General features: G+C 43.4%; 2 protein-coding genes across 4 annotated transcripts in view; one reads left to right on the top strand and one right to left on the bottom strand.

Annotated features, from left to right (window-relative positions):
- Positions 1–3,076: 3,076 nt before the first annotated feature.
- RNF14 (ring finger protein 14) overlaps positions 3,077–26,382 on the bottom strand; it is a 55,195-nt gene continuing 31,889 nt past the window's right edge. For both annotated transcript variants that reach the window (XR_008705482.1, XR_008705483.1), the window contains exons 11-12: positions 23,894–24,126; positions 3,077–3,563 (exon numbers count right to left, since the gene is read on the bottom strand). The gene's annotated coding sequence lies outside the window, so the exon portion shown is untranslated. The remainder of the gene's footprint in view (positions 3,564–23,893; positions 24,127–26,382) is intronic.
- Positions 14,277–26,288, top strand: GNPDA1 (glucosamine-6-phosphate deaminase 1). Of its 2 annotated transcripts, none has more exons than XM_055556281.1 (7): positions 14,277–14,414; positions 15,923–16,052; positions 19,383–19,484; positions 20,978–21,160; positions 22,142–22,326; positions 23,989–24,163; positions 24,835–26,288. In XM_055556281.1, the coding sequence occupies exons 1-7, from the start codon at positions 14,322–14,324 to the stop codon at positions 24,933–24,935; spliced, it is 969 nt and encodes a 322-aa protein (XP_055412256.1). In that variant the 5' UTR covers positions 14,277–14,321; the 3' UTR covers positions 24,936–26,288. The 2 variants fall into 2 exon arrangements, with proteins under 2 accessions (XP_055412256.1, XP_055412263.1); XM_055556288.1 differs by lacking the exon at positions 14,277–14,414 and adding an exon at positions 14,900–15,049.

The raw sequence follows: 26,382 nt of genomic DNA, 5'->3' as shown, positions 1-26,382 counted from the left end.
TATAGCTCATTTGGTGGTGGTTTAGTCACTAAGTCGTGTCCTACTCTTGGGACCCCATTGACTGTAACCCGCCAGGCTCCTCTGTCCATGGGATTTTCCAGGCAAGAATATTGGAGTGGATTGCCATTTCCTTCTCCAGGGCATCTTCCCGATCCAGGAATCGAACCTGGGTCTCCTGCATTGCGGGCAGATCCTTTACCAACTGAGCTATGAGGGAAGTAGATACTATCAATAAGTGGTAGAGCAGAGATTCAAAACCAGATCGGCTTGTGTTTTCCCTCCACTACACCACACTATGTTTCCCTTATCCACCCAAAAATGGAGCTCTCCTCTTCTTAGATAGGAGAAATTCCAAGATACCAAGGAAATATTCTAATTTCAAAACATCACGCCATGACTTGGCAGGTCCTCTAAGAGCTAAGCAGGATTACCATATGACCCAGCAATCCACTCCTAGGTATATACCCAAAGACCTGACAACACCTACCCAAATGAGCACATGCACACACACGTTCACAGCTGCACTATAGCCACAAGAAGGAAACAGCCCAAATATCCACCAATGGATGGATGGTAAACAAACTGGCAGATGCATACAATGGAATCTGTTATTCAGCCATAAAGAGAAATGAAGCGCTGACATGTTTCAACGTGAATAAAGCTTGAACATATAGGTACAGGAAAGACACCACACACCAAAGGTCACATACTGTATGATTTGATTTATATGAAATAGCCAGAGTACATAAATTCACAGAGATAGAACACAAGAGTTGGGGCTTTTCAGCGTTGAGGGGAGGAGGAAATGGAGAAAAACTGCTTCATGGGTAGGGAGTTTCCTTTTGAGGGGATGAAAATGTTTTGGAACTAAATAGAGGTGATGATTACATAACAAGATGAGTGTTCTGAATGCCAGTGAATTGTTCACTTTAACACGGTTAATTTTGTTATGTGAATTTTACCTCAATTAAAAAAAAAATCATATTCCAGGAGCTCTGAGGGCACTCAGGAACACCAAATGTTTCCCATGGCACTTATGCTTGCTGCTGTTCATGTGTTGGAGAAGTCCTCTTTTGGAGGAAGTTTGGTCAAACAGCTGGAGTACAGACAGCCTCAATTCAAACCCCAGATCAACTACTTATGTCATGAACTTGGGTGAATTTCTAAACCTCTGGATGCTGGTTTTCTCATCAGTAAAACTGGAATAAGGGTATCTACCTCGCTGGGTTGTTTTAAGGACTAAGTGAGATAATAATGCATGCAAAGCACTTGAACAATTCCTAGGACACGATAAATGCCCAGTAAATATCAGCTGCTATAATGATGATGATGGTCTGCTAAAGTGAGTTCACTGCTTCCAACCCCTCCATTTTCAAAAGTTTTCATCATACTTGCTCTCTAATACATTTTATGCTACAGAGATGTTTCTGCCAGGAAAGGAACTATTCTCCTCAGAACAGACTGACTCCCAGCGAAGAGATCTCCAGCAATGAAATTCCAAATATGTTCTGGAGGACCCTTCCCTCCTGGAAGTGAGCCCGACACAGAATCATTAGAGCGGTCCCTGTGCCCTTTGGCTGCCTGGGTAATTTAGTGCTTTTATTGTTAGCTCTGTTTCTTGGTCATTTGCTACATGGGATGACAATGCTCCCCTCCCAGCACCAGGCTATTTCCTGTGCTCTGTGATGTGGCGATTTGGAGCTGTGGGAGACATCCCACATAGCTGGTTGGCCAACTTCAGATATCCATCCTGGTCCAGATGGGTCATTAGGCTCAAAAAACATCCTGTCCACACCCTAAGCATATCAAACCCGTGCCTCTCATCCATGCCTTAGGGCATACATTTGATTTTTTAAAAATAATCATTTGAAAAATGAAGTGACTTAGCAGGAGCAGCAGCAATATATAAAAGAATATGCCATGAAAAGGAAGCCTCTTCTGCTCCCTGCCCTTCAGCCTCTCAGCCTTTCAGTTTTTCTCCTCCAAGATCATCATGACTGTTTCCTGTACACCCTTCCAGAGATAGGTTGCTCATACAGGAACATATATTTATTCCTCCTTCTATGACGCCCACGCATACTCTAGCACAAATGATACCATACAAGGAGTTGCCATCTTGTTTTCTTTTTTGAATACCATAACATTTATTAAGGAAATTAAATTATTTTTCCAAAAGACAAAAAAAAATCTTCCCAGAAATACAACTACAGGTCTGAATGGCTTCTCTGAGGAATCCTTGCAAATATTTAAGAAAGTGATACACTAATCATCACATCTTGGTTTCTTTTTAAAAATTAGCTATCATGATAGTATTCATATTAGTTCATGGAACTCCATCTCTTTTTAATGGCTGCAATGTATTCCATCTAACAGGTATCCAAAGATTTATCCAGCCAGTTCACGACTGATTGACATTTAGGCTGTTTCCAGTATTTTCCTTTAACAAGCAGGCTACAATGAATGCCTTCCTAGAAGGAAATGAGAACTCAACTTCCTTCTGTTGAGGTGTGCCTTCCTCCTCTTCCCTTAGCACTTTGCTTATACAGTTGCCTATGGAGAAGGCAATGGCAACCCACTCCAGTACTCTTGCCTGGAAAATCCCATGGATGGAGAAGCCTGGTAGGCTGCAGTCCATGGGGTCGCTAAGAGTCAGACACGACTGAGCGACTTCCCTTTCACTTTTCACTTTCATGCATTGGAGAAGGATATGGCAACCCACTCCAGTGTTCTTGCCTGGAGAATCCCAGGGGCGGGGGAGCCTGGTGGGCTGCCGTCTGTGGGGTCACACAGAGTCGGACACGACTGAAGCGACTTAGCAGCAGCAGCATACAGACAGGACACGTTCATTACTTTGTCCTGTGTCCTGTACTGACTGTTAGGACACCCTGAATGTCTTGTATTCAGCTTTTTTCAATAAATTACCAAAATACGTCAGAGCTATTTTTCCTCCACAGTAATTGGTGCTTGAATCACTTAAATGGCAACACCAGCTGAAAAACGTACCTCCACAAATAAAGATTCAGGCAACCTCTTATGATCTCCTGCAGGTTTAGCGGAAGGAAATAAAACGGGTCACTCAGAATTAAATGTATTTATTTGCACATTCAGGAAAGGAAAACACTGTTCTTTGGCCATAGTCCCACGCCGTGAACAGTAACCACCGTGAGTAAGAAAGAACTGATTTTTTCCCCCTGAAAACCAGCCAATCAGCGACACCCTCACTTCAGTAACTATGCTTCTTTATGTGAGCAAATCCAGGCCGACCCAAGCCTCTAAAAGCCAGCCAATCAGTGACAGTGTCCATGCTCCTAGACGACAGCCAATCAGCAAGCGTCTCACTCCCAGGACCTTTCTGGAAAGTCAGCCGGCCAAAGGCAGCCTTGCTCCACGGATACATTAACACAGCTGCAAAGTCCTTACATCCTGAAATCCTTTCTCTTCTGAAAATCCACCAGACCCCGCTCCCGGGCTTCCCAGACGCTTTCATAAAATCAGCTCCGGCTTTGCTGAGGGACTTTGCCTTAAAAGTGCAGTTCCCACTTTTAGGCAAACAGGAAGTTCACCTTAAAAAAAAAAAAATCATCAGACGTTAAATTCAATGTATGTTAGTTTGCAGTTTTGCAGCCCTTTTAAGGGTTGGATCCAGCTGTTTATAGTGAGAGTTTGAACCTGTGAATGACGGATGTACTCTCTCACAGCTGTGAGATTATCAATCTCTGATTCTTGTAGTGGTTTTTATTTTTTCAACCTTCCAGAAATATTTTTTTCTTGAGGTGTAAGAGACATGTAACATTAGTTTCAGGTGAACAACATAATATTTGCTATTTATAAATATTGCAGAGTGATCACAAGTCTAGTCAGCAAGTGTCGCCATACAGTTAGAAAATTTTCTTTGTGATGAGGGCTTTTCAGATTTACTCTTAGCAACTTTCAAATATGCGATAAAGTTTAAAGTCATCAGGCTTTACATTACATCTCCATGACTTATTTACTTTATTGCTAGAAACTTGTACTTTTGGGCCCTTTTCACCCATTTCTCTTAATCCTTACTCCTTCACCTGTGGCAACCACCAATCTGTGCTCTGTCTGTGAGCCTGGTTTTTTGTTGTTTTAAGTATGTGTCATGGGCTATTTTATCTTTGTTTTATCTCAGTTAGCATAATGCCCTCAAGGCCCATCCATTTTGTTGCCAATGGCAAGATTTCATTCTTTTTATGACTGAATAGTGTTCCATTGTGTAATCTATGCTGCATCATCTTTATTCATCCATTGATGGACACACAGGTTGTTTCTATATCTTGCCTATTTTAAGTAATGCTGCAGTGAACACAGGGTTGCATACATGTGTTCAAATTAGTGTTTTCATTTTCTTCAAATAAATACCTTGGAGTGGAATTGTGGGATCATATGGCAGTTCTGTTTTTTATTTTTTGAGGAACTTCCATACTGATTTCCATAATCGTTGCACCAATTTACATTACCACAAACAGTGCATGAGGATTCCCTTTTCTCCACATTCTCGGTAACATTTGTTGTTTCCTACAATAATAGTCATTCTGACAGGTGTGAGATGATACCTCATTGTGGTTTTGATTTGCATTTCCTGATGATTTAGTGGTATTGAGTATCTTTTCATGTACCTGTTGGTGATCTGTATATCTTATTTATAAAAAATCTATTCAGATCCTCTACCCATTTTTAAAATGGGATTGTTTCAGGCTTTTTTGCTATTAAGTTATATGAGTTCCTTATATATTTTGAATATTAACACATCGTCAGATATCTATTTTTGTGTATATGGTGGTGGTGGTGATGGTTTAGTTCCTAAGTCACGTCTGACCATTTGCAACCCCTTGGACTGTAACCTACCAAGCTCCTCTGTCCATGGGATTTCCCAGGAAAGAATACTGGAGTAGTTGCCAGTTTCCTTCTCCAGGGGGCCTTCCCAGCCGGGGATCAAACTGGCATCTCTATATCTCCTGCATTGGTAGGAAGGTTCTTTACCACTAGCACCACCCGGGAAGCCCTCTTTTATGGCAGAGCCAAATGCAAAGAATCACAGTGCAGAAATTATTTTTGTTTTGTGCAATATTTTTCTCATGAGAAAAGCTTGTATATAAGGCAATTGCAAGTAGAATTGCCTTCCAGATGGGACTTCAAAAACAGTAGCAATTTTTTGCAGACAGTCTTACTGAGTTGAGTTAGTCACACACACAGACACACACACACACACACTAAAACCAAAGGGACACAGGAAATTTCTGGAGGTGATGGATACATCTATTAATTGTGATGACTGTTCCCCAGGGAATACATATGCCCATACATATTCATCAAATATATACATTAAATATGTAGTTTTTGCATATATATTAAAAAGTTAATAATACAAGCCAAAACCACAATGATCTATAAGTAATCTAAGTGCCTACTGATAGATGAATGGATAAAGAAGAAGTGGTATATATGTATATATAATGGATATTATTCAAGCATAAGAAAAGAATGAAATCTTGCCATTGGTGACCATATGGATGGACTTGGAGGGCATTATGCTACTTCAGATGGAGAAAAACAAATACTATATGATTTCAATTATATGTAGAATTGGAATCTAAAATCAAAAGAAATGAACACACTTAACAAACAGAGTCATAGACACAAAGAACAAAAGGTAGTTGCCAGAGGGGAGAGAGGTGAGAGAATGAGAGATACAGGTGAGGAAGATTAAGAGGTATAAACTTCCAGTTACAAAATAATAATCATGGATATGAAATGTACAGTGTGGGAAATATAATCAATAATAATGTAATATCTTTATATGGTGACAGATGGTAACTAGAGTTATTGTGGTGATCATTTTGTAACATACAGAAATATCAAATCACATTGTTGTGTACCAGGAGCTAACACAGTGTTGTAGATCAATTGTACTTCAAAACCAAACAAACATGTGCACACTACTATATATAAAACATAATCAACAGGGACCTATTGTATAGCACATGGAACTCTACTCAATACTCTATAATTACCTATATGGGAAAATAATCTGAAAAAGAATGAATATATGTATATGTATAACTCAACCACTATTCTCTACAACTGAAACTAACACAACATTGTAAATCATACACCTGAAACTAACAGCATTGTAAATCAACTATACTCCAGTATAAAATAAAGGGAAGGACTTCTCTGGTGGTCCAGTTGTTAAGACCCCATGCTTCTACTGCAGGGGGCATGAGTCCTATCGCAGGTCAGGGAACTAAGATACCCATAAGCTGCACAGCCAAAACATGAATTAATTTAATTTTAAAAACTTTAAAAAATTCAAACTATCTTCCCTCTTAAAACAAATAAATTACATGTGAGTGACAAGCAATTCCAAGATCATTGCTAATTTAGTAAACACATCATTTTTATCATGAAGCTGTGATTCACCCAAATACATATTTCTATTGACACAACAACAATTTTATCTTCAATGCTGGATATTTTAACTAAATTTATAATTGTGTTTACATTACACTGAGCATGATTTCTCCTTAGCAAAAGTTCAATGGCCAAGGACAAGTTAACTTGGTTGTGACCACTACAGAAATCACGTTAAAATGTAAATAGGACTTCCCTGGTGGTCCAGTGGTTAAGAATCCGCCTGTCAATCCCACATGCTGCAGGGCAACCAAGCCTGCTTTCTGCAACAACTGAAGCAAGACCACCTAGAGCCCATGCTCCACAAGAGAAGCTGATGCACCATAATGAAAGAGTAGCCCCTGGTTGCTGCAACTAGAGAAAGCCAGAGCACAGCAATGAAGACCCAGGACAGCCAAAAATAATATGTAAAATTTTATAAATGTAAATGAAACATACATAGACTGTCACTTTTGGGAATTTTATAAGAAAATCCTGCAAAACAACGAGCTATTAAGATCCAAATCACCGGGGAAATATAAAGAAAGAAAGAGGACTCTAATTTAGATGCAATTTATTTCAGATAAACAAAAATATGCTTTTAGAGACACTTATCTGGTGGTACAGGAGGTAAGAATCCGCCTACAAATGCAGGGGACATGGGTTCGATCTCTGGTCCAGGATTCCACATACCAAGAAAACACTAAAGCCACAACTACAGAGCTCACATGCTGCACCTGCTCAAGCCCATGCAGTTAAAGTCTGTGCTCTGCAATAAGAGAACCCACTACGACGAGAAGCCCGTGCATCACAGCTAGAAAGCAGCCCCCACTCCCTGCTCCTGCAGAAAGCCCCACACAGCAACAAAGATGGCGCAGCCAAAACAAAAAAAAGCTTTTAGAATAAGTATATCTCATGGAGGATTTTCTTTTATCTCAAAATATATATGCATAAGAAAGTAGAAATGATTCAAATTTAACTGGGTATCCTGTTTATTTTTCTTAAATCTGGAAACACTATTCCTTCAGCCTCTGTGGCTTCCTATTTCTGATCATCTCTGTCCATAATGCCACCCTCCTCCTCTTCAGTGACCAAATCCTAACTGTTTTTCAATGCCCATCTCAAAACTCTAGTAATAATAACAACGATCCCTTAGTCACAGCTAATTAGTGCCAGGCACTGTTCTAAGTGCTTTACATGTATTAAATTATTTATTCCTCCCTGAGGTAACTACTCTTGGCATTCATAGTACATACCATAAGGTAGGTGTTATTTTCCTATTTTATGGATGAAGCAATTAAGCAGAAAGAAATTAAGTGACTTCCCAGAAGTTACAATCAGTAAGTGGTAGAGCTGGGAATCAAAGTCAAACAGTGGCTCTGGCCTGCATTCCTGGATATGCCCCAGGTCTCTGCAGCTTTGATCTATGTGGCTCTCTTGGGACTCTGAGCTGCTTTCTCATCTAATATCTGAACCACATGATCATGCAGCTTATTATACTGTCATCCCCTTGTGAAGGAGCCTGAAATTACTAAACTTGTCCACATTTCTCCACTTAAAAGGAATTCTACAATAGCCAAGAGGTAGGAGCAACCTAGTGTACCTGGAGAGATTAAAAGATATGTATGTATATATGTGTATATACACAACACACACACACAATGGAATAATTTTCAGCCTTTAAACAGAAGGACATTCTGACACATGCTACAATGTGGATGGAACTTGAGAACATATGCTAAGTGAAATAAGTCAGTTGCAAAAAGTCAAATGCCATATAATTCTTTGTATATGAGGGAACAAGAGTAAACGAATTGGTAGAGACAGAAGTAGTGGCTGCATGGGCTCAGGGCAGGAGGAAATGGGGAGCTGTTGTCTAATGGGTATGCAGTTTCAGTTTTGCAAGATGAAAGAGCTGTAGAGACGAGTTGTAAAACATGAGTGTACTAACCATACCGAGCTGAACACTTAAAAATGATTAAGATGGTAAACGTTATGCTGCTTTTACCATAAATAATTTTTTTAAAAACAGAGAAAAAAGAATTTTGCATTTGCCTTCTTAGTCGCTCCCTTCTCACCTGCTCTCTAGAAAGCCAGTTTTTGGCAGTATCATATGTGGGTTTTTGGAATGAGAGAGAGAGGAAAAGAGAACAACTGGGAAGCCAAACTCTGGTATCTGCATCAAAAAAGACAGAGAAATTTACTGTAAGGAAAAGGAGAATGGACGTTAAGTTGAAGGAAGGGTGAGGCAGTCACCTGCTTTGGCTGGTTATGTGTGATGGGGTGTTGGGGCAGATTTTTTTAGTTAAGAATTTAGAACGAGCAGTGGAAAAAGGTTTTCTGGTTAGCAGTAAAAGGAATGAGGCAAGGAGAATTTTAAAAGGTGCTCTGAGTTCTGATTTGGATTGTCTTTGATATTCCTCTAGAGACCTTAATAACAATTCTAATTGCTTTTGGTCACCAGACTGTTTCTCTGTATATAACTCTGGTGCAAGAACAACAACAACAATAATAATATGGGATTAAACCATGTAAAATGGACAGTATTTGGTTTCTAATCCATATAAATGACAATTTTTGTATGATTCAACCTAATAAGTGATATTTATGGAGCAGCTGCCATGTTCAGGCATAGTTCCAAATGCTTTACATGTGACAATCTATTTTAAACCTCATGACAACCCTATGAAGAAGTTTCCCTACTTCACAGTTGAGGAAACTGAGGCACAGAGATTAAGAAAACGTCCCAGCTAATAAGTGGTTGATCTAGTATCTGAACCCACTGGGCTCCACAGCCAATGCTCTGAAACATGTGGGGCTTTGACTTTTATATGCCAGGTACTGAGCTAGGTGGTATGGGAAATGCAAAGATCAGTGAGAAAGTAGTGAGATCAGAAAGAAAGTGAGAAAGAGCTATAGGAAATGGAGATTAAGACATGGCCTCAGATAATGAGAAGACAGCAAGTAACAGCAGAAGCCTTGGCAGGGGATTCACAAACACAGCAGAAGGCAGCACAATGTGGGAAGGTGTGGCCTGAGGAATGGAGAGTCATCGGTGGGTCGGTCGATGCACCTCCAGGCACAGGGGAGAGAAAACAGGGGTTGGTTGATCTCTTGCTCAACATCTGTCCCACCTATGGAATTTTCCCGAGTGTGTTAGATATCTACTGCCGCATAACAAATTACTTTATAATGCAGCAGTTTTAAACAACAAATGTTTATTTCCTTGCAGCTTGGGTCAGGAATTCAGGATTTACTTAGCTGAGTGATTCTGGTTCAGGATCTCTCATGAGACTTCATTCAATATACTACTGATCAAAGTGGTGCACTTGTTACAAGTGATGAACCTACACATTATAATCACCCAAAGTCCAGTTTACATCAGAGTTCACTCTTGTACATTACATGGGTTTAGACAAAAATACAATGAAGGACATCTATCCATCACTACAGTGTCATATAGAATAGTTTCACTACCCTATAATCTCTGTACTCCACCCATTCATCCCAGCCTCCCTGTTGTTTCCATTGTTTCCTGTTAATTCCTGGAAAACATCTTTTTTATTGTCTCCGTACTTCTGCCTTTTCCAGAAAGTCATATGGTTGGAATATTAAAATATGCAAAAATCCTCAACAAAATTTTAGCAAACAGAATCCAACAGCATATTAAAAAGATCATACATCATGACCAAATGGGCTTTATCCCAGGGATGCATGCAAGGATTCTTCAGTATTTGCAAATCAATCAATGTGATACACCACATTAACAAACTGAAAGATAAAAACCATATGATTATCTCAATAGATGCTGAGAAAGCCTTTGACAAAATTCAACACCCATTTATGATAAAAGCTTTCCAGAAAGCTGGTACAGAAGGAACATACCTCAACATAATAAAAGCCATATATGATAAACCCACAGCAAACATTATCCTTAATGGTGAAAAACTGAAAGCATTTCCCCTAAAGTCAGGAACAAGACAAGGGTGCCCACTCTCACCACTACGATTCAACATAGTTTTGGAAGTTTTAGCCACAGCAATCAGAAAAGAAAAAGAAATAAAAGGAATATTATAATACATAGTCTTTTCAATAACACACATTTTAAGTTTCCTCCAGGTCTCATGACTTGATAGCACATTTCTTTTTAGCCCTTATTGTAATTATTGTTTTCAGCCACTAAGTTTTGGGATAATCTGTTATGCAGCAATAGATACCTCAATATTCTTCCAGAGTATCCCATAACTAATCTCAGGGGAAAAAAGATATTTATTTTTGTATTCAGTTATTCACCCAACTTAAACCCAACAGAGTATATTTGGCTTCGGATATGGTTAGATCTAGACAGCTCAACTGATGTCAGCAGGGCTTTGTGTCTGTTTTCTATTGGTTCCACATGCCTCACTGACAGCTCTAAACTTTCCTGGATTTTATTAGAAGAAAGATTCATACACAAGAAAGGTATCTTCTTTCTTCTGACCTGAGTCATCTGCTATAACAGTGGGTCATGTTTTTGATCTTAAGTCACAGAAAACTCTACCAGCAGTGGCTTAAATAAATATCCCACAGAGATATTTATTATTTCCTTAGAGGAAGTCAGGAGTAGGAGGTCTGCTGCTGCTGCTGCTAAGTCGCTTCAGTCGTGTCTGACTCTGTGCAACCCCACAAACGGCAGCTCACCAGGCTCCTCCGTCCCTGGGATTCTCCAGGCAAGAACACTGGAGTAGGTTACCATTTCCTTCTCCAATGCATGAAAGTGAAAGTGAAAGTGAAGTCCTCAGTCATATCTGACGCTTAGGGACCCCATGGATTGCAGCCTACCAGGCTCCTCCGTCCATGGGAGTTTCCAGTCAAGAGCACTGGAGTGGGGTGCCATTGCCTTCTCCGGTAGGAGGTCTGCTGCTGCTGCTAAGTTACTTCAGTCGTGTCCAACTCTGTGTGACCCCACAGATGGCAGCCTACCAGGCTCCCCCATCCCTGGGATTCTCCAGGCAAGATACTGGAGTGGGTTGTCATTTCCTTATCCAATGCATGAAAGTGAAAAGTGAAAGTGAAGTCGCTCAGTCGTGTCCAACTCTTAGCGACCCCGTGGACTGCAGCCCACCAGGCTCCTCCATCCATGGGATTTTGCAGGCAAGAGTACTGGAGTGGGGTGCCATTGCCTTCTCCTAGCACTTGTCAAATATCAAAGACTTAAGTTCTTTCTATCCTCCAGTCTAGCTTCATGCTTGTTGCCTCACAGTTATAATATAGCTTCCCCTGCTCCAGGCATCACAACTATCTTCATGACAGGAAGGAATGACAAGGAACAAAGATTATATAGATGAACTCACAAACAAAAAAATTGGGGTAAGGGGTGTACTCACAATTCTTTTAATTAGACAACTTTAGTTCTAAAACAAGAGGATGGGAGGATGAGTATGGGTAACAGTTTAAACCCAGGCATGGAGTGGGAGGAGTCCGAGGAGGGCAGAAGATTAGATTAGAGAGTATTTAATTGCACTCATCTCACACGCTAGTAAAGTAATGCTCAAAATTCTCCAAGCCAGGCTTCAGCAATATGTGAACCGTGAACTTTCAAATGTTCAAGCTGGTTTTAGAAAAGGCAGAGGAACTAGAGATCAAATTGCCAACATCCACTGGATCATAGAAAAAGGAAGAGAGTTCCAGAAAAACATCTATTTCTGCTTTATTGACTATACCAAAGCCTTTGACTGTGTGGATCACAATAAACTGTGGAATATTCTGAAAGAGATGGGAATACCAGACCATCTGACCTGTCTCTTTAGAAACCTGTATGCAGGTCAGGAAGCAACAGTTAGAACTGGACATGGAACAACAGACTGGTTCCAAATAGGAAAAGGAGTACGTCAAGGCTATATATTATCACCCTGCTTATTTAACTTATATGCAGAGTACATCATGAGAAATGCTGGGCTGGAAGAAGCACAAGCTGGAATCAAGATTGCCAGGAGAAATATCAGTAACCTCAGATATGCAAATGACATCTCCCTTATGGCAGAAAGTGAAGAGGAACTAAAAAGTCTCTTGATGAAAGTGAAGGAGGAGATTGAAAAAGTTGGTTTAGAACTCAACGTTCAGAAAATGAAGATCATGGCATCCGGTCCCATCACTTCATGGGAAATAGATAGGGAAACAGTGGAAACAGTGGCTGACTTTATTTTTTGGGGCTCTGAAATCACTGCATATGGTGATTGTAGCCATGAAATTAAAAGACGCTTACTCCTTCAAAGGAAAGTTATGACCAACCTAGATGGCATATTTAAAAGCAGAGACATTACTTTGCCAACAAAGGTCCGTCTAGTCAAGGCTGTGGTTTTTCCAGTAGTCATGTATGGATGTCAGAATTGGATGGTGATGAAAGCTGAGCGCTGAAGAATTGATGCTTTTGAACTGTGTTGTTGGAGAAGACTCTTGAGAGTCCCTTGGACTGCAAGGAGATCCAACCAGTCCATCCTAAAGGAGATCAGACCTGGGTGTTTATTGGAAGGACTGATGTTGAAGCTGAAACTCCAATACTTTGGCCACCTCATGAGAAGAGTTGACTCACTGGAAAAGACCCTAATGCTGGGAAAGATTGGGGCAGGAGGAGAAGGGGATGACAGAGGATGAGATGGCTGGATGGCATCACCAACTCGATGGACATGGGTTTGGGTAGACTCCGGGAGTTGGTGATGGACAGGGAGGCCTGGCATGCTGCGATTCATGGGGTTGCACAGAGTCGGACACGACTGACATGACTTAGCAGCAGCAGCAAAGAGTCGGACACAACTGAGCGACTGAACTGAACTGAACTGAACTGAAGGAGGGGAGGAGGAAATAAAGGGTATCATGGATCTATGATAATATAGTCAGCCATCGGTTTCCCAGGGGATTGCTTCAAGGACCCCCACAAATACCAAAATCCACACCAGCTCAAGTCTTTTACATAAAATGACACAGTATTTGCATATAACCTATATACAACCTCCTGTATATTTTAATCACCTCTAGATTATTTATAATCCCTAAGACAACCTAAATATTATGTAAACAGTTGCCGGGCACACAGCAAAACAAGTTTTGCTTTTTTAGGAACTTTTAGAAATTATTTTTCGAATATTTTCTATCCAAGTTTGGTTGAATTTGTGCATGTGGAACAATGGACATGGAGGGCTCACTGTATTTCATTTAATGCTCACAATAGCCACATGAGGTCAGTATTACTAAATTTCCACTCAATCCCCAAATTCCAGAGAAGAAAATTAAGAATTGGGGAAGGGGAGTCATTGGCTTGAGTCACTCACTCAAGAAGTGGATATTGGCAAGAACAGAATTCAAACCCAGGCGTTTTTGATTAGTTCCCATGCGGACTCCAGAGTCTCCAGAGTTAACAGACACCCGCACCGGTTCCCTACAGAAAGGGTAACTCTGGAGTGGTGGTGGTGGCTTAGTCAGTAAGCTGTGTCTGACTCTTGCGATCCCATGGGCTATAGCCCGCCAGGCTCCTCTATTCACGGGATTCTCCAGGCAAGAATACTAGAGTGGGTTGCCATTTCCTTCTCCAGGGGATCTTCCTGATCCAGGGATTGAACCTGGGTCTTCTGCATTGCAGGCAGATTCTTTAAGGACTGATTAAGGCCCAATTAAGGTCACTTCCTAGACCTTTCTGAAGGCAACTGACCAGCAGCCTATTATCTGAAGTATTTGGAATAGGGTGGGAACCTCACTGAGAAACATCTGCAATCCTCAGTCTGAGATGAGATTTCTAACTAAATTAAAAATAAATAAATAAATAAAGCAAAACAAACAAACAAAAAACCCTACACCAACAGTGAAGCCAAATAACAAGTACCCAGAACTTGTGTTCGCTGCACAGTCCCAGCTCATCAGGGTCTCACCAGAAGATGGAGCCGCAGCTGGGCCCAAAAGGAAAGGGCGAGCCGAGTCAGGGGAACTGCAAGACATGGGCGCCCAGCTGCCTTGGGATGGCCCGTTTGGTATGTTCTCATTTCTGTAAAATATAAGGATCTTAACGAAAATTCACTGAGGATGTAGTCTAAACTGTTAACATGATCTCAGGGTGGAGGAATAGAGGAGACCAAGAGTTTACGTTTTTCTCTAGTTTATACTGCTGCAAAGATTGATTTTTTTCCCCCTAGAGGTAGAAAAAAATCCAATTATATTGAAAACAAAAAAAGCAGTACTATCTAGGTAAAGAAATGACACCTAAAAAAATAAAGGTCAGAGACAAGCTCAGCCCTAGAGGAAGAGATTCTGCTCTTCCTCCCCGGCCTCACCCCCAAAACTGAAAACCTGGTCCCAGAACCCCCGCCCGGGGGACTGCATCCCTAGGAGCAACCTGGGACCCCCTCCCGTCTCTCTCTTCCACCAAACCAGTCTCCGGGTCCCGTTTCCCACCCACTCTCTCCGCCGCCACCCCGGCCTACTCAGCCCCGGAACTCAAAGCACAGTGGGCGGCCCCTGGCCCGCGGGGCAGACGCTTCCGCGGAGCCGCGGCCCCTAAGAATCAGCCCCGGCGACCGAGCGCGCCACCGCGTGACCTGCAGCCACATGACCCGCGCGGGGCGGGGCTGCCGGTGCAGTCGCTGCAGCCGCCGCGGGAGGCATCTGCGTAAGTGGGGAGCGGGGTCCGCAGGGACCCTCTTCGCGGGCGAGGTCGGGGTGCTGCCCAGCCTCCGGCACCCCGGGGCCGGGATTCCCAGCAATCTGCCTGGACCTCCTTCCTGGGAGGGCGATGGGATTGCCATTGGGGTGGGGGGAAAACCCCATGAATCGCAGACCCAGCCACCTCAGTCTCGGGCCTTTCCACTCTGATTTGACCGCAGTGCTGGGGGAGGAGTAGACGCCCTAATTCCTGAGCGATTGCCTTTACCCGGCGTTCTGTGGTGGAAACAGGATTCACAAAGCAAGGCCGGCCCGTAGGAGCACCCCTCTCTGGTACTGAAAGAGAACACACCTCTCGAGTCCGCCACCTACTCTAGTGATCCAAGATGATCCCATGACCTGTTTAGTGAGGAGTTGTTCAAGGGTAGAGCATAGCATCTAGCCAGGTGAGGGTCGTCAAGAAGGGGAACGGGGGCCTGGGTCGAGCTACAAGATACTAGCCAACATATTATGTTGAATACTATGTGCTTTACAGGCATTTTCTCATTTAATATTCACCATCATGAAATCTCTCAGGTAGGTGCTGTTGTCCCCATTTTCAAGTTAAGAGAAAACAGGCTCAAAGAACTTGGGTCCTTAACCAAGGTCCTGCAGTGATAAATGGAGGAACCGAGATTGGACCCCAGGTCTGTCCCGCAGCAGCGCCTCCTGCTGGGTGGTGGAGGCACTTGGCCCAGCTTTTTGATATTCCTGTGAACTGAAAGAGCCTTCCTCTTTCTGGCTCAGCCTAGAGAAAGGGGCTTACCCCTCCATCACAACCACCTCCACCCCTTTCTCCTTATGTCTTACCAATAATTGTTTCTGTCGCCTGCTTCTGCAGGACACGATGAAGCTCATCATCCTGGACCACTATTCTCAGGCCAGTGAGTGGGCGGCCAAATACATCAGGAACCGCATCATCCAGTTTAACCCAGGGCCAGACAAGTACTTCACCCTGGGGCTCCCTACTGGTGCGTTGTGGGATGGGGAGAGTGGGCAAAGGCATTAGGGGCTCTCAAGGGTCCAGGTAGGTAGGCTCATTCAGACAAGGAACTGCAAGGAGGGCTCTGAGGTACTGCCCCTATGAATGAACAACACCCCTGCGCGCTGGGCATACAAAACAGAGGACCTAGCTTCCTCTGGTGGAGAAGGCAATGGCACCCCACTCCAGTACTCTTGCCTGGAAAATCCCATGGATGGAGGAGCCTGGTGGGCTGTCGTCTATGGGGTCGCACAGAGTCGGACACAACTGAAGCGACTTAGCAGCAGCTAAGCTCCCTCTGGGGTTTGTTTTGTTGCTGCCTGCTCCTGAAGAATCCTGGAGTAGAAGGGATCTTGGTTAGGCACGAAAAACTTTGATTTTTAGGCTATATTCTAAGTCAGCCCTGGGAGCCAAGTGTCCTTAACAGAATTAAGTCCAAATACCTTAAGACATACATTTTATGTAATGAAGTAATTTCTCTTCTCTGCACCTATAGTGCTAATAACTAAGCACCGTCTTTGGGAGAATTGAATCACTCAAAGCAATTTCTGTAAGACTTAATTAAACATAGAACCTAAGTGAAAAACAGTTCCAATTTCTTTGGGGAAAAAATCAGAATGCTGCCTTTATCGGAGGATATTTTGATTCTAGCTCGTCAAGGCAAATGTTCTGATTATTTCAGAGATGGGGTGGATTTGCCTCAGTGGCCCATATACTATTGGGTGAGTCTTCAAGCTTTTTCTATATACAGCCAAATAATAAATATTTTACACTTCACTGGCCATATAACCAGTGATTGCAATCACTTAACTCTGTCCTTGTAGCTCAAAAACAGTCCTAGACAATACATAAATGAGCATGGCTGTCTGCCAGTGAAACTTTACCAACACTGAAGTTTGAGCTTATATAATTTTCATATATCATAATATTCTTTTGTTTTTTAAACTGTTCTTTAATTTATGAATGCTACAAAAACAGGTAGTACGCTAGATCTGGCCTGTGGGCTGAAGTTTCCCCATCTCTGCTCAAGAGGTTTGTGGGAAGAGTATATGCAGGTGCCTGTGAAACCACTAACATCTCAGACTAGGACAGGGCTGCACTAACATCCTGTTTTCTAACTGTACAGTCAGGCTAGGCTGGAGTCTGGGCTTCTGCTGAAACCCCTCCCCATTGCCGCATCATTTGCAAAATAAATCCAGCCCCCTCAGAGTGGTATTAGGCCTGTCGAAGACCTGGCCCCTTTCTTACTATCACACTTGAACCAGCACAGCATTTCCATGTGGGTTCCTTGGAATACTCCTGTTAGATGAAGCACCAGTCAGGGTTTTGGGTGGAAGCTACCAAAACCTACTCTGGCTAATTTAAGAAGAAAAGGAATTTATTGGCTAGATATTGGGGAGCTCACGGGATCAAACCAGTCAATCCTAAAGGAAATCAACACTGAATAGTCACTGAAAGGACTGATGCTGAAGCTGAAGCTCCAGTACTTTGGCCATCTGATTCAAAGAGCTGACTCACTGGAAAAGACCCTGATGCTGGGAAAGATTGAAGGCAAAAGGAGAAGAGGGTGTCAGAGGATGAGATGGTTAGATAGCATCACTGACTCGATGGACATGAATTTGAGCAAACTCCAATAGATAGTGGAGGACAGAGGAGGCTGGTGTGCTACAGTCCATGGGGTCGAGAAGAGTCAGACACAACTTAGTGCCTGATCAACAACAACACACAGGATTGATGGGAAGGCTAGAAGTTTGGAAAATGGACATGACAAAGTTCAGGGGGAGGACAGGGAAGCTGTGTAGCTCAGGCATAGCTAAGACCATGTCACAGAGACAAGCTGGTTATTTTGTGTGAATGGGGCTGCTGCCATTCATTCAGATATTTTTCGAATACCTGCTATATGCCAAACTGTTTTCAATGCCAGAGATACAGCAATGAATAAAAAGAACACAAATTCCTGCCTTCCTAAAGCTTATAGTGGGAGAAACATCATAAACAAGTGAATTAGCAAAATACAGAGTAGACTGGATGGTGATAAGAGGGAAGGAGAAAATGAAGCAGGGAAAGTGATAGGGAATGTTCAGGAAGGGGTGGGAGTTAGTGTTGGATATGGGGACAGGGAAAGTCTCTGAGTAAAGGCCCTAAAGAGGTGAGTTGGCTGTGCAGATACTGGTAGGGTAGCAATGTTGGCAAAGGGAACAAACCCCATGTGCAAAGGCCCTGAGGTGAAACTGCTTGAAGCAGGATTCCTGAGGTGGGTGGGAGGCAGCCAGGGGCCAAGTTATACAGAGCCTTTGTTAGGACTGGGTATTATTCAGAAGCCATTAGTGGGTTCTGAAAAGAATGACTTGGTTTGGGTGGGGCTTTTTTCTTTCCATCTTTTTATTTTTAGCAGTTTCACATATTCAAAAAAGCTGAAAGAATAGGTACTGTTTATCTGGATTCACCAGTTGTTAACATTTTGCATATTTACTTTCATATCCTGTGGCTCATGTTCTGCCTATACATACATACACACTCCTTATAAGCCACTTGAAAGGTCCAGAGATCCTCTAAGTCTTTTACCTCTAAGTCTTTTAGCACATAACTCCTCAGAATAAAGACATTCTCTTATATAACCACAATACTACTATCATACCTAGGGGAATTAAAAATCATTTCACAATATCTAATACAAACTATATTAATTTTCCCTCTAATTGTCCATTTATTATTTGTAGTTTTTAAAAAATTAATCCAATGTCCAGTCAGGCTTCATGCATATCTAGTTTCTTAATCTACAGTAGTCCTCTTGCCTCTTTATGGGTTTATGACTGACGTTTTAATGAAACTGCACTCGAGTTTGCTGCTCCAAGGGCAGGTCTCCCCGAACCCACAGGCTAGCCTGTACCACAGCTGACATTATGTGGTGTAATGTGTCCCCTCTCCTAGACAGTGAGCTCCTCCAGGGTGGCTGCTGAGTCTGTCACTTCTCCGCATGCCCATAATGTACCTCTCACATACTGGTTGCTCAGGGAATATCGTGTTGGCAATTAAGTCTGACATTCACTCAGGTGCTAATCACAGTCATTTCAATCGTCAGTGCTTTAAGTGCTAGGGATTCAGCAGTGAACAAGACAAACATAGCCCTGCCTTCCTGGAGCTTGCAGTCTAGGGGGAAAATAGGTTATTAAACCAGCAACTCAATGGATGGCAGTTGGGATTGAGCATTGGGTAGGACTTCAGATCTGACAGGTATTCCTAGTGAAGCATCCCTGATTCATTCCTGGTTGCCCTCTGGGGCAATGAAGGGGGTTCATTGCTGTGGCCTCTCTTGCAGGGAGTACCCCACTTGGCTGCTACAAGAAACTGATTGAATACTATAAGAATGGAGACCTGTCCTTCAAATATGTGAAGACTTTCAACATGGATGAATATGTGGGTGAGTCTTTGTCTTTCACGGTCTTACCTGATTCCAGAAAAGTCATACTCCTCGCCTCACAGTATCAGCCAGGAGAGGATTGGGGACATCTCGGAACCAGTGACATTTGGTGGTAGGCTCAATTGGTGATACCACATCCTCCAGGCCTTGGTTTCTTCAGCTATGACATGAAGCTAATGAAGCTGACTTTTTGGGCTGTAAGCATTAAGTGATATAACAGATGTGGAAGCTTCTGTTCTACAGAAGCAGACACTTGATAAACTTTAGCATATTGCCCCCTCTGTCTCCTCCCTAGCTCCATGCAATTTCTTTCTGGAAAAAATGACTGCAAATGGGATCTGGGGTCCCATGGCTGGGGCATGTCCCCCCACTGTCTGTGTTTGGACTTTCTTCTGTTCATCTTCTAGTCCCCTTCCTGCCAAGTATACTGGGAGGGGAGCTGAGACTGGTGTCCTTAAAAGTGGCACCTTGGACTCCTGTCACCCTCTGTACTGCCTACCATCATCTTGTAATGGTTTCACTTGAAAGGTTCTTTTTTTTTAATTGTGGTAAACTACACATAACATAAAACTTACCATCTTAACTGTCTTTCTGTGTACAGTTTGGCATTAAGTACTTTCACACTGTTGTGCAACCAATTTCCAGAACTCTCTTTATCTTGCAAAACTAAAACTCTAGCTATTAAACATCAACTACCCATTTCCCCACTCCCCTAATCCCTGCTGCTGCTGCTAAGTTGCTTCAGTCGTGTCCGACTCTGTGTGACCCCATAGATGGCAGCCCACCAGGCTCCCCCATCCCTGGGAGTCTCCAGGCAAGAACACTGGAGTGGGTTGCCATCTCCTTCTCCAATGCATGAAAGTGAAAGGTGAAAGTGAAGTCGCTCAGTCGTGTCCGACTCTTAGCAACCCCATGGACTGCAGCCTACCAGGCTCCTCCGTCCATGGGATTCTCCAGGCAAGAATACTGGAGTGGATTGCCATTTCCTTCTCCATACCCAGCCCCTGAAACATGCATTTTAAACATTCTTCTTGACTGAAAAACATGCTTTTTGGGAAGCCCTGAAATTAATTCTCGCCAGCCCCCTGGTGTTCAGGTTGGGGTTCAGGCTGAGCAGGGTGTAACTGGGAATGAATGGTGGGGTAGGAGGCATAGGGTAAGGGGTATGCTTGCTTCCTTCCCTAGATGGACCCAGTCGTTACCCCCCAGGAGGCTAGCCTACCTCTAGAGGCCCAGAATGACCCTAGCCTGCAGCCTCTGGCCATTTCCCTGTGAAAGGAGATCAGAATGAGGGCCTAGTCCCATGGTCATGAGCAGACAAGGATACCAGCTCAGCCTATCCTGAGTGGCTGGGGGTGGGAGGGCTGGGGCCCCAGCCTCCCTGATAGGCTCTTCCCTGAAAGTGTCTCTGGGGGTCAGGAGGTATCCTGGCATCTTTGGGAGGCGGACTCTGGCTCAGCCCGGCATGACTGAGTGCAGCCATGGCCCCATAGGCCTTCCTCGAGACCACCCAGAGAGCTACCACTCCTTCATGTGGAACAACTTCTTCAAGCACATTGACATCCACCCAGAAAACACTCACATCCTGGATGGGAATGCAGCTGACCTGCAGGCTGAGTGTGATGCCTTTGAAGAGAAGATCAAGGCTGCGGGCGGGATTGAGCTGTTTGTTGGAGGTGAGCTCGACACTGCAGGAGGTGTCCAGGGTGGCTGGAACACATGAGAAGAGGACAAGACCCATGCTTGTCTCCCAAACAGCTTCCTGTCTGTGCCAGTGGCAGGGATCATTTGTTCGCCTGAGGTGGCAGGGAAGGCACAGAGCGGGAGCCCCTGCTGCTCAGAAACTGATCTGGGGCATCTCCTCTTCTTCAGTGTCTTATCTAAAGTGAGGTATTTGGATTTGGACTCCGATTCCCTCTGTTTCCTAGATGGAGTTTTATGGATCAGTCACGGGAACTGGCTGATCAGTTAAACATTAAAAATCAGACTCATGTAGTTCTAAAAGATTCTACCATCAACCCCTGCACACTATAAATAGCGATTGAACCCCAGAGAAGTTTTGTGACTTGCCCTGGGTCAGCCAGCCAGAGCAGCAGAGAGAGGGTGGGGCCCTAGGGTCTCCCTACCCTGAGTTGCCCTCTTACACTTCTGTCTGTCATGGCCTCTGGAGTCACCCACAGCTGGCGGAGGTGGGAGGCTGAAGTTGAAGTTTTTTACTGCTCCAGATTTAACCCTTCTTTACTTCCAAGTGGGGAGGAAGAGGCTAGGAATGCTCATGTTTTGAGATATTATAAACATGGCAGCCCCTTTCCAGGCCTTGTGTATGTTTTATTCAGTGTGACTGTCCAAGCAGCGGGACCCATGACTAGTGGCAGACAAGAGAAAAGTTACACTTGGATGATCTGGGGGGCAGAAGCTTTTTGAATTGCTCTCTCCTTAGCTTTCTGAGGGGGTTAGCAATTTAACAATGTGTGTGTATGCCTCAGCTAGAAACAAGGGGGGAAGATCAGATGCTTAAAGTGTATCTTAATTGAATGAGGTAAGAGACACGGTCTTCAAGGATTTTTTTCAGACCCTAAGTGGGGAAGGAGGAATTGTCCATTCTTGAAGTCTTGGATCCCTGGTATTGACAGGGCTGCCCCATCTCTCTTGGGCAGGCATCGGCCCTGACGGACACATTGCCTTCAACGAGCCGGGCTCCAGTCTGGTATCTAGGACCCGTGTGAAGACGCTGGCCATGGACACCATCCTGGCCAATGCTAGGTTCTTCGATGGAGATCTTGCCAAGGTGCCCACTATGGCCCTGACGGTGGGCGTGGGCACTGTCATGGATGCTAGAGAGGTAAGGGTGCAAGGCATCCACAGGCCTTTCATTGGCCAGGGGGTGAGGGGGTGGGGGCGGAGCTAGACTTGTCTTTTTGCTGCTAATTTTAACTATACAAGTACCACCTGAATTCACTTTTATTAAAAATGAAGACATTATAAATAAGGCTAAAGTCCCAACTGAGACCCTTCACTGTTCTCCTTCTCTGGAAGTAACCATTCTTCCCAGTGTGAGGTGAAACCTTTCGACAGTGACTGCCCAGGAAGCTGCAGGCTCCTAGTCTCTGCTTACCCAGCATCACTAATGTCAGAATATGAATTTGTACCTGCCCAGGTACTGAGGGGACCCTCTGGTTCCCTGCAGTTGGTGGTGGTCAGTCACTGCTTGAAGGGAGCTCCCCCTGCAACTACAAGATGCTTGTGCTTATAGCCCTGTGTGTAGAGATTCATAAATGTGAAGTGTGATAGAAATAGTATCTTGACCTGAATTTAGTTAAGTCTTTCCATAGAAATCTGGGTATCATTAGAATTTTTTGGTGGCTCCAGTTTCCTTACTTTCATTAGAAGCTTTTTCTCTTCATTTCTGATATATTCAGTGAGAAGCAGCTACAGAAATTTTAGCTTCAACTTTTCCTTGCCCAAGTCTGTAAACAAACATGTAAATCAGTGAAAAAGATTCCCTGTCTAAAATGAACTTTTGTGAAATGGCAGCAGATTTCTGTTGGGTAACCTTGAATCAGTACCTAGGGAGATCATTTTGCTGGTTTTGGTAAATACTGTGGTTTGAGGGCTCTTCCTGCAGTATGCAGAAAGGACCTGGGGCTGGAAATCTGGAAATTCTCTTTTTGAAAATGAATTCTGGCATCCAAGTCACATTTCTCTTTGTGCCTCTGTTTTTTCATCTTTCAAGCAAGGAACAGTAGATCCTGCTCACAACTCCATGATACAAGTGAATTACAATGAAAGGGTATATGGAGAGCTATTTATAATCACTTTCCAACACTTGACATCTTGATATTTTAAGCGTTGAGGGGAGTCTGTGCCTGTTTTACTTAGACAAAAAGCATGACTCCAAGTCACATGAGCAGGTCTAATACTCTGAACTGAAAAGTGACCAGATTAAGGGGCAGCCTTATTTGGATTCAACCTTAGCAGCCACACAGATAACTCTCACCATTGCTTCCAAGGCCTCCTTGTAGACAGTGCCGATTGTGACCCCTCTTTTTCAGTTTGTCACTGAAAACTCACCCACCCTAGAAGCCCTGGGACCTAGTGTCAGAACAGTTGGGATAAGGTGTGGGCCTCGGTGTGCACGGCACATGTGTTCACAGGGCACTTTCACAGACATCATCAGAGGTGCCAGAAGGCACAATTACGTGGTGGTCAAGAGCACGGACTCTAGGTTAGAAACAACCTGGGGCAGGCTACTTAAACCCCCATCACAGAACCTACTTCCTTATCCTAGAGTGTAGGGATAATGATGCTCCCCACTTCGGGCTACTTGTGTGATAAAGCACATAGAGCATGGAGCATAGTGTGCCCCATGCTAACGACTTAGAATGACATATAAAAACAGTAGTCCTTACGATCACTTTGGGCAGCCAGACTAGAATTCAGGTGTCTGGACTTCCAGTTTTGCTGCTTCTTATCCTCCATCACAGGCTTGTCTTCTGATCCCCAGGTGATGATCCTCATCACAGGTGCTCACAAGGCGTTTGCTCTGTACAAGGCCATCGAGGAGGGAGTGAACCACATGTGGACCGTGTCTGCCTTCCAGCAGCATCCCCGCACAGTGTTTGTGTGCGACGAGGACGCTACCCTGGAGTTGAAAGTGAAGACTGTCAAGTATTTCAAAGGTGAGGGTGAGGTGGGTCAGAGAGTAGGTAGCCAACTTCAGACGTGCCAGGAGTGAAGAGTGGATCTAGCTTGCATGCTCTGACCACTGTAATTCACAACTGTGATTTAAAAAAAAAAAATCAAACCCTCCTCTCAGAATACAGTTTTTTCTTTCCATCCATGACTGTAAGGGTCCATTTTTGGAGACCTGCTTGCTCTGAGGAGGAGAAAAGAATGAAATCAAAGTTGGAGTTCTAGGGCAATTTGGTGAACTCCTTGCAGTGATACTGAGCCTCAGATTTTTTCTCTTTTCAGATCTCATACAGGCCTTTTCCTTCTAGTCAAGGCACTGAACTGTCATGAAGATCTTTTTTCTTCTACTTAAAGAGGACACTCACTGCTTCAAACATGAAAATCCTCATTTACTGAGCAGGCGAATAGAATTTGTTCTTTGGTGAACAAATGGCCAACTGTCCTAGAGACTGAATTTATAAAAGTCCCATGGATTCTAGCATTCAATAGGAATAACAAATTCTTTTCCTATTCTTAAGATGTTTATCATTTGGGCCCACAGAAAAATGATGATGAGTACCAGTTCTAGGACAAAATTTGAGAGCTCCTGGACGTTACTGTTGATAATGGAACTCTGCCTCTACCTGCATTAACAACTTTTGTTTTTCATTTTTTGTAGGTTTAATGCTTGTCCATAACAAATTGGTGGACCCCTTGTACAGTATCAAAGAGAAAGAAATAGAGAAAAGCCAGTCTTCTAAGAAACCATACAGTGATTAGCCTGTGCTAATCCTGGTATCAAGTACCTCATTGGGACAGGCCGATCTTTCTGGAAATTGTCTTTAGGATGACAGAATTGTATTTCTTTAATCTAGTATGGTTACTCCAGATAAGTGGACAAACTGTTCTTGACTATGCAGCATGGAGTTTGGTCATAGAGTTTAGCTACTTGTTTGTAACTTACTCTTAATCAGAAAAAAAAAAAGGAATCACTCCATAATTCTGATGTCTGCCCCACTGACTAGGGGTTTTTAGCTTTTTGTTCTGTCTGACACTGTTCATATGTATACTACATTCCTATCAGTAAGTTCTACCATGTGCACTGATTCTCAACTGGGGAGGAAGTTAAGGGCTTATATATATTGGATAGAACCTCTCTGGAGAGTCTTGAAAGTCCCTCTTGAAGAGAGCTGCCCCTTATTTGAGAATCACTGTTTTAGATTAAGGAATAAACACTCTGTGTCTAAAATCAATATGAGGAAGCAGTCCTTTTGGTCAATAACAGAGGCCATGGGAAGGAAACTATCCCTTACTTTCTTTCCCCATTTTTTTTTTCCTGCTCTTTCAGTTGGCCCTTCCTTGAACTCAGAGGACTCTGAGAGAGGATTTGGGTGGGTGGGGCTAGAGAGAAGGCTTTCTATAAACTCAGAGCTTCAAGGGACCTAGCCACGTCAAACTCCCCTCCCACAGGGACCTTCCAGCACTGGAAGGCGGAAACATTTTTCCCACGGGAGTCCTGTGTTTTGTTCCAAAGTCTCACTGTGGAACCTCTCATACACATGAAGGAGGTCCACAGGGGCAACAGACACTGTCAAGTTCAAAGCTGTATTCAGCCAAGGTTGTGGGGCCAGGGCAAGCAGCTCAGTTTAGAAACACACAAGTGACATGTTCTACACTAAGAGCTGAGCACCAAAAATATACCAACTTTGGAAGTCGCCTAATATCCTTTCCCCACATAAAATACCCTATCCTTCTAACCCTCCTGGGCTCCTGTGGCATGGCCTCATGTTCCCAGAACATCAGGAAACACACTGCTTTTGCCCCTTTCTCCTTCGTTCCTTGTTCACAAAATGAGTCTACTGCTCTGCTTTCCTCTAACTTCTATGCCTTGACGGTTTTGATGCTGCCTCCTCCTCCCTGTTTTTGTGCCAGCTGAAAGCTGCTGCCACCTCTTTTCTGGGAAACATCTTTCAGAGTCTGGCTCAGGCCTCTCTTTAAGCACTGTGTTTGGTACCAGTGTTTTACCTTTAGCTTTTATACGTGATTGTACTGCCATTCTGTTTTAAGCTAATGGATCAATGAACTTGTTTACAATGTGATATTTTCTATTAAATCCAGTATTTTCAAGTAAAATGTGTCATTTGTGGATTTCCTCCCCCAGAGGTCAGAAGCTGGCCTGGGTTGATATTTCTATGTTTTGAGAACAGCTAGTGAGTAAAGCACCACA

This window comes from Bubalus kerabau, chromosome 1 (genome assembly GCF_029407905.1).
Source record: "Bubalus kerabau isolate K-KA32 ecotype Philippines breed swamp buffalo chromosome 1, PCC_UOA_SB_1v2, whole genome shotgun sequence".
Taxonomy (NCBI): Eukaryota; Metazoa; Chordata; class Mammalia; order Artiodactyla; family Bovidae; genus Bubalus; species Bubalus kerabau.
Note: the sequence above shows the minus strand (reverse complement) of the source record. Positions and strands in the feature narration are given on the sequence as shown.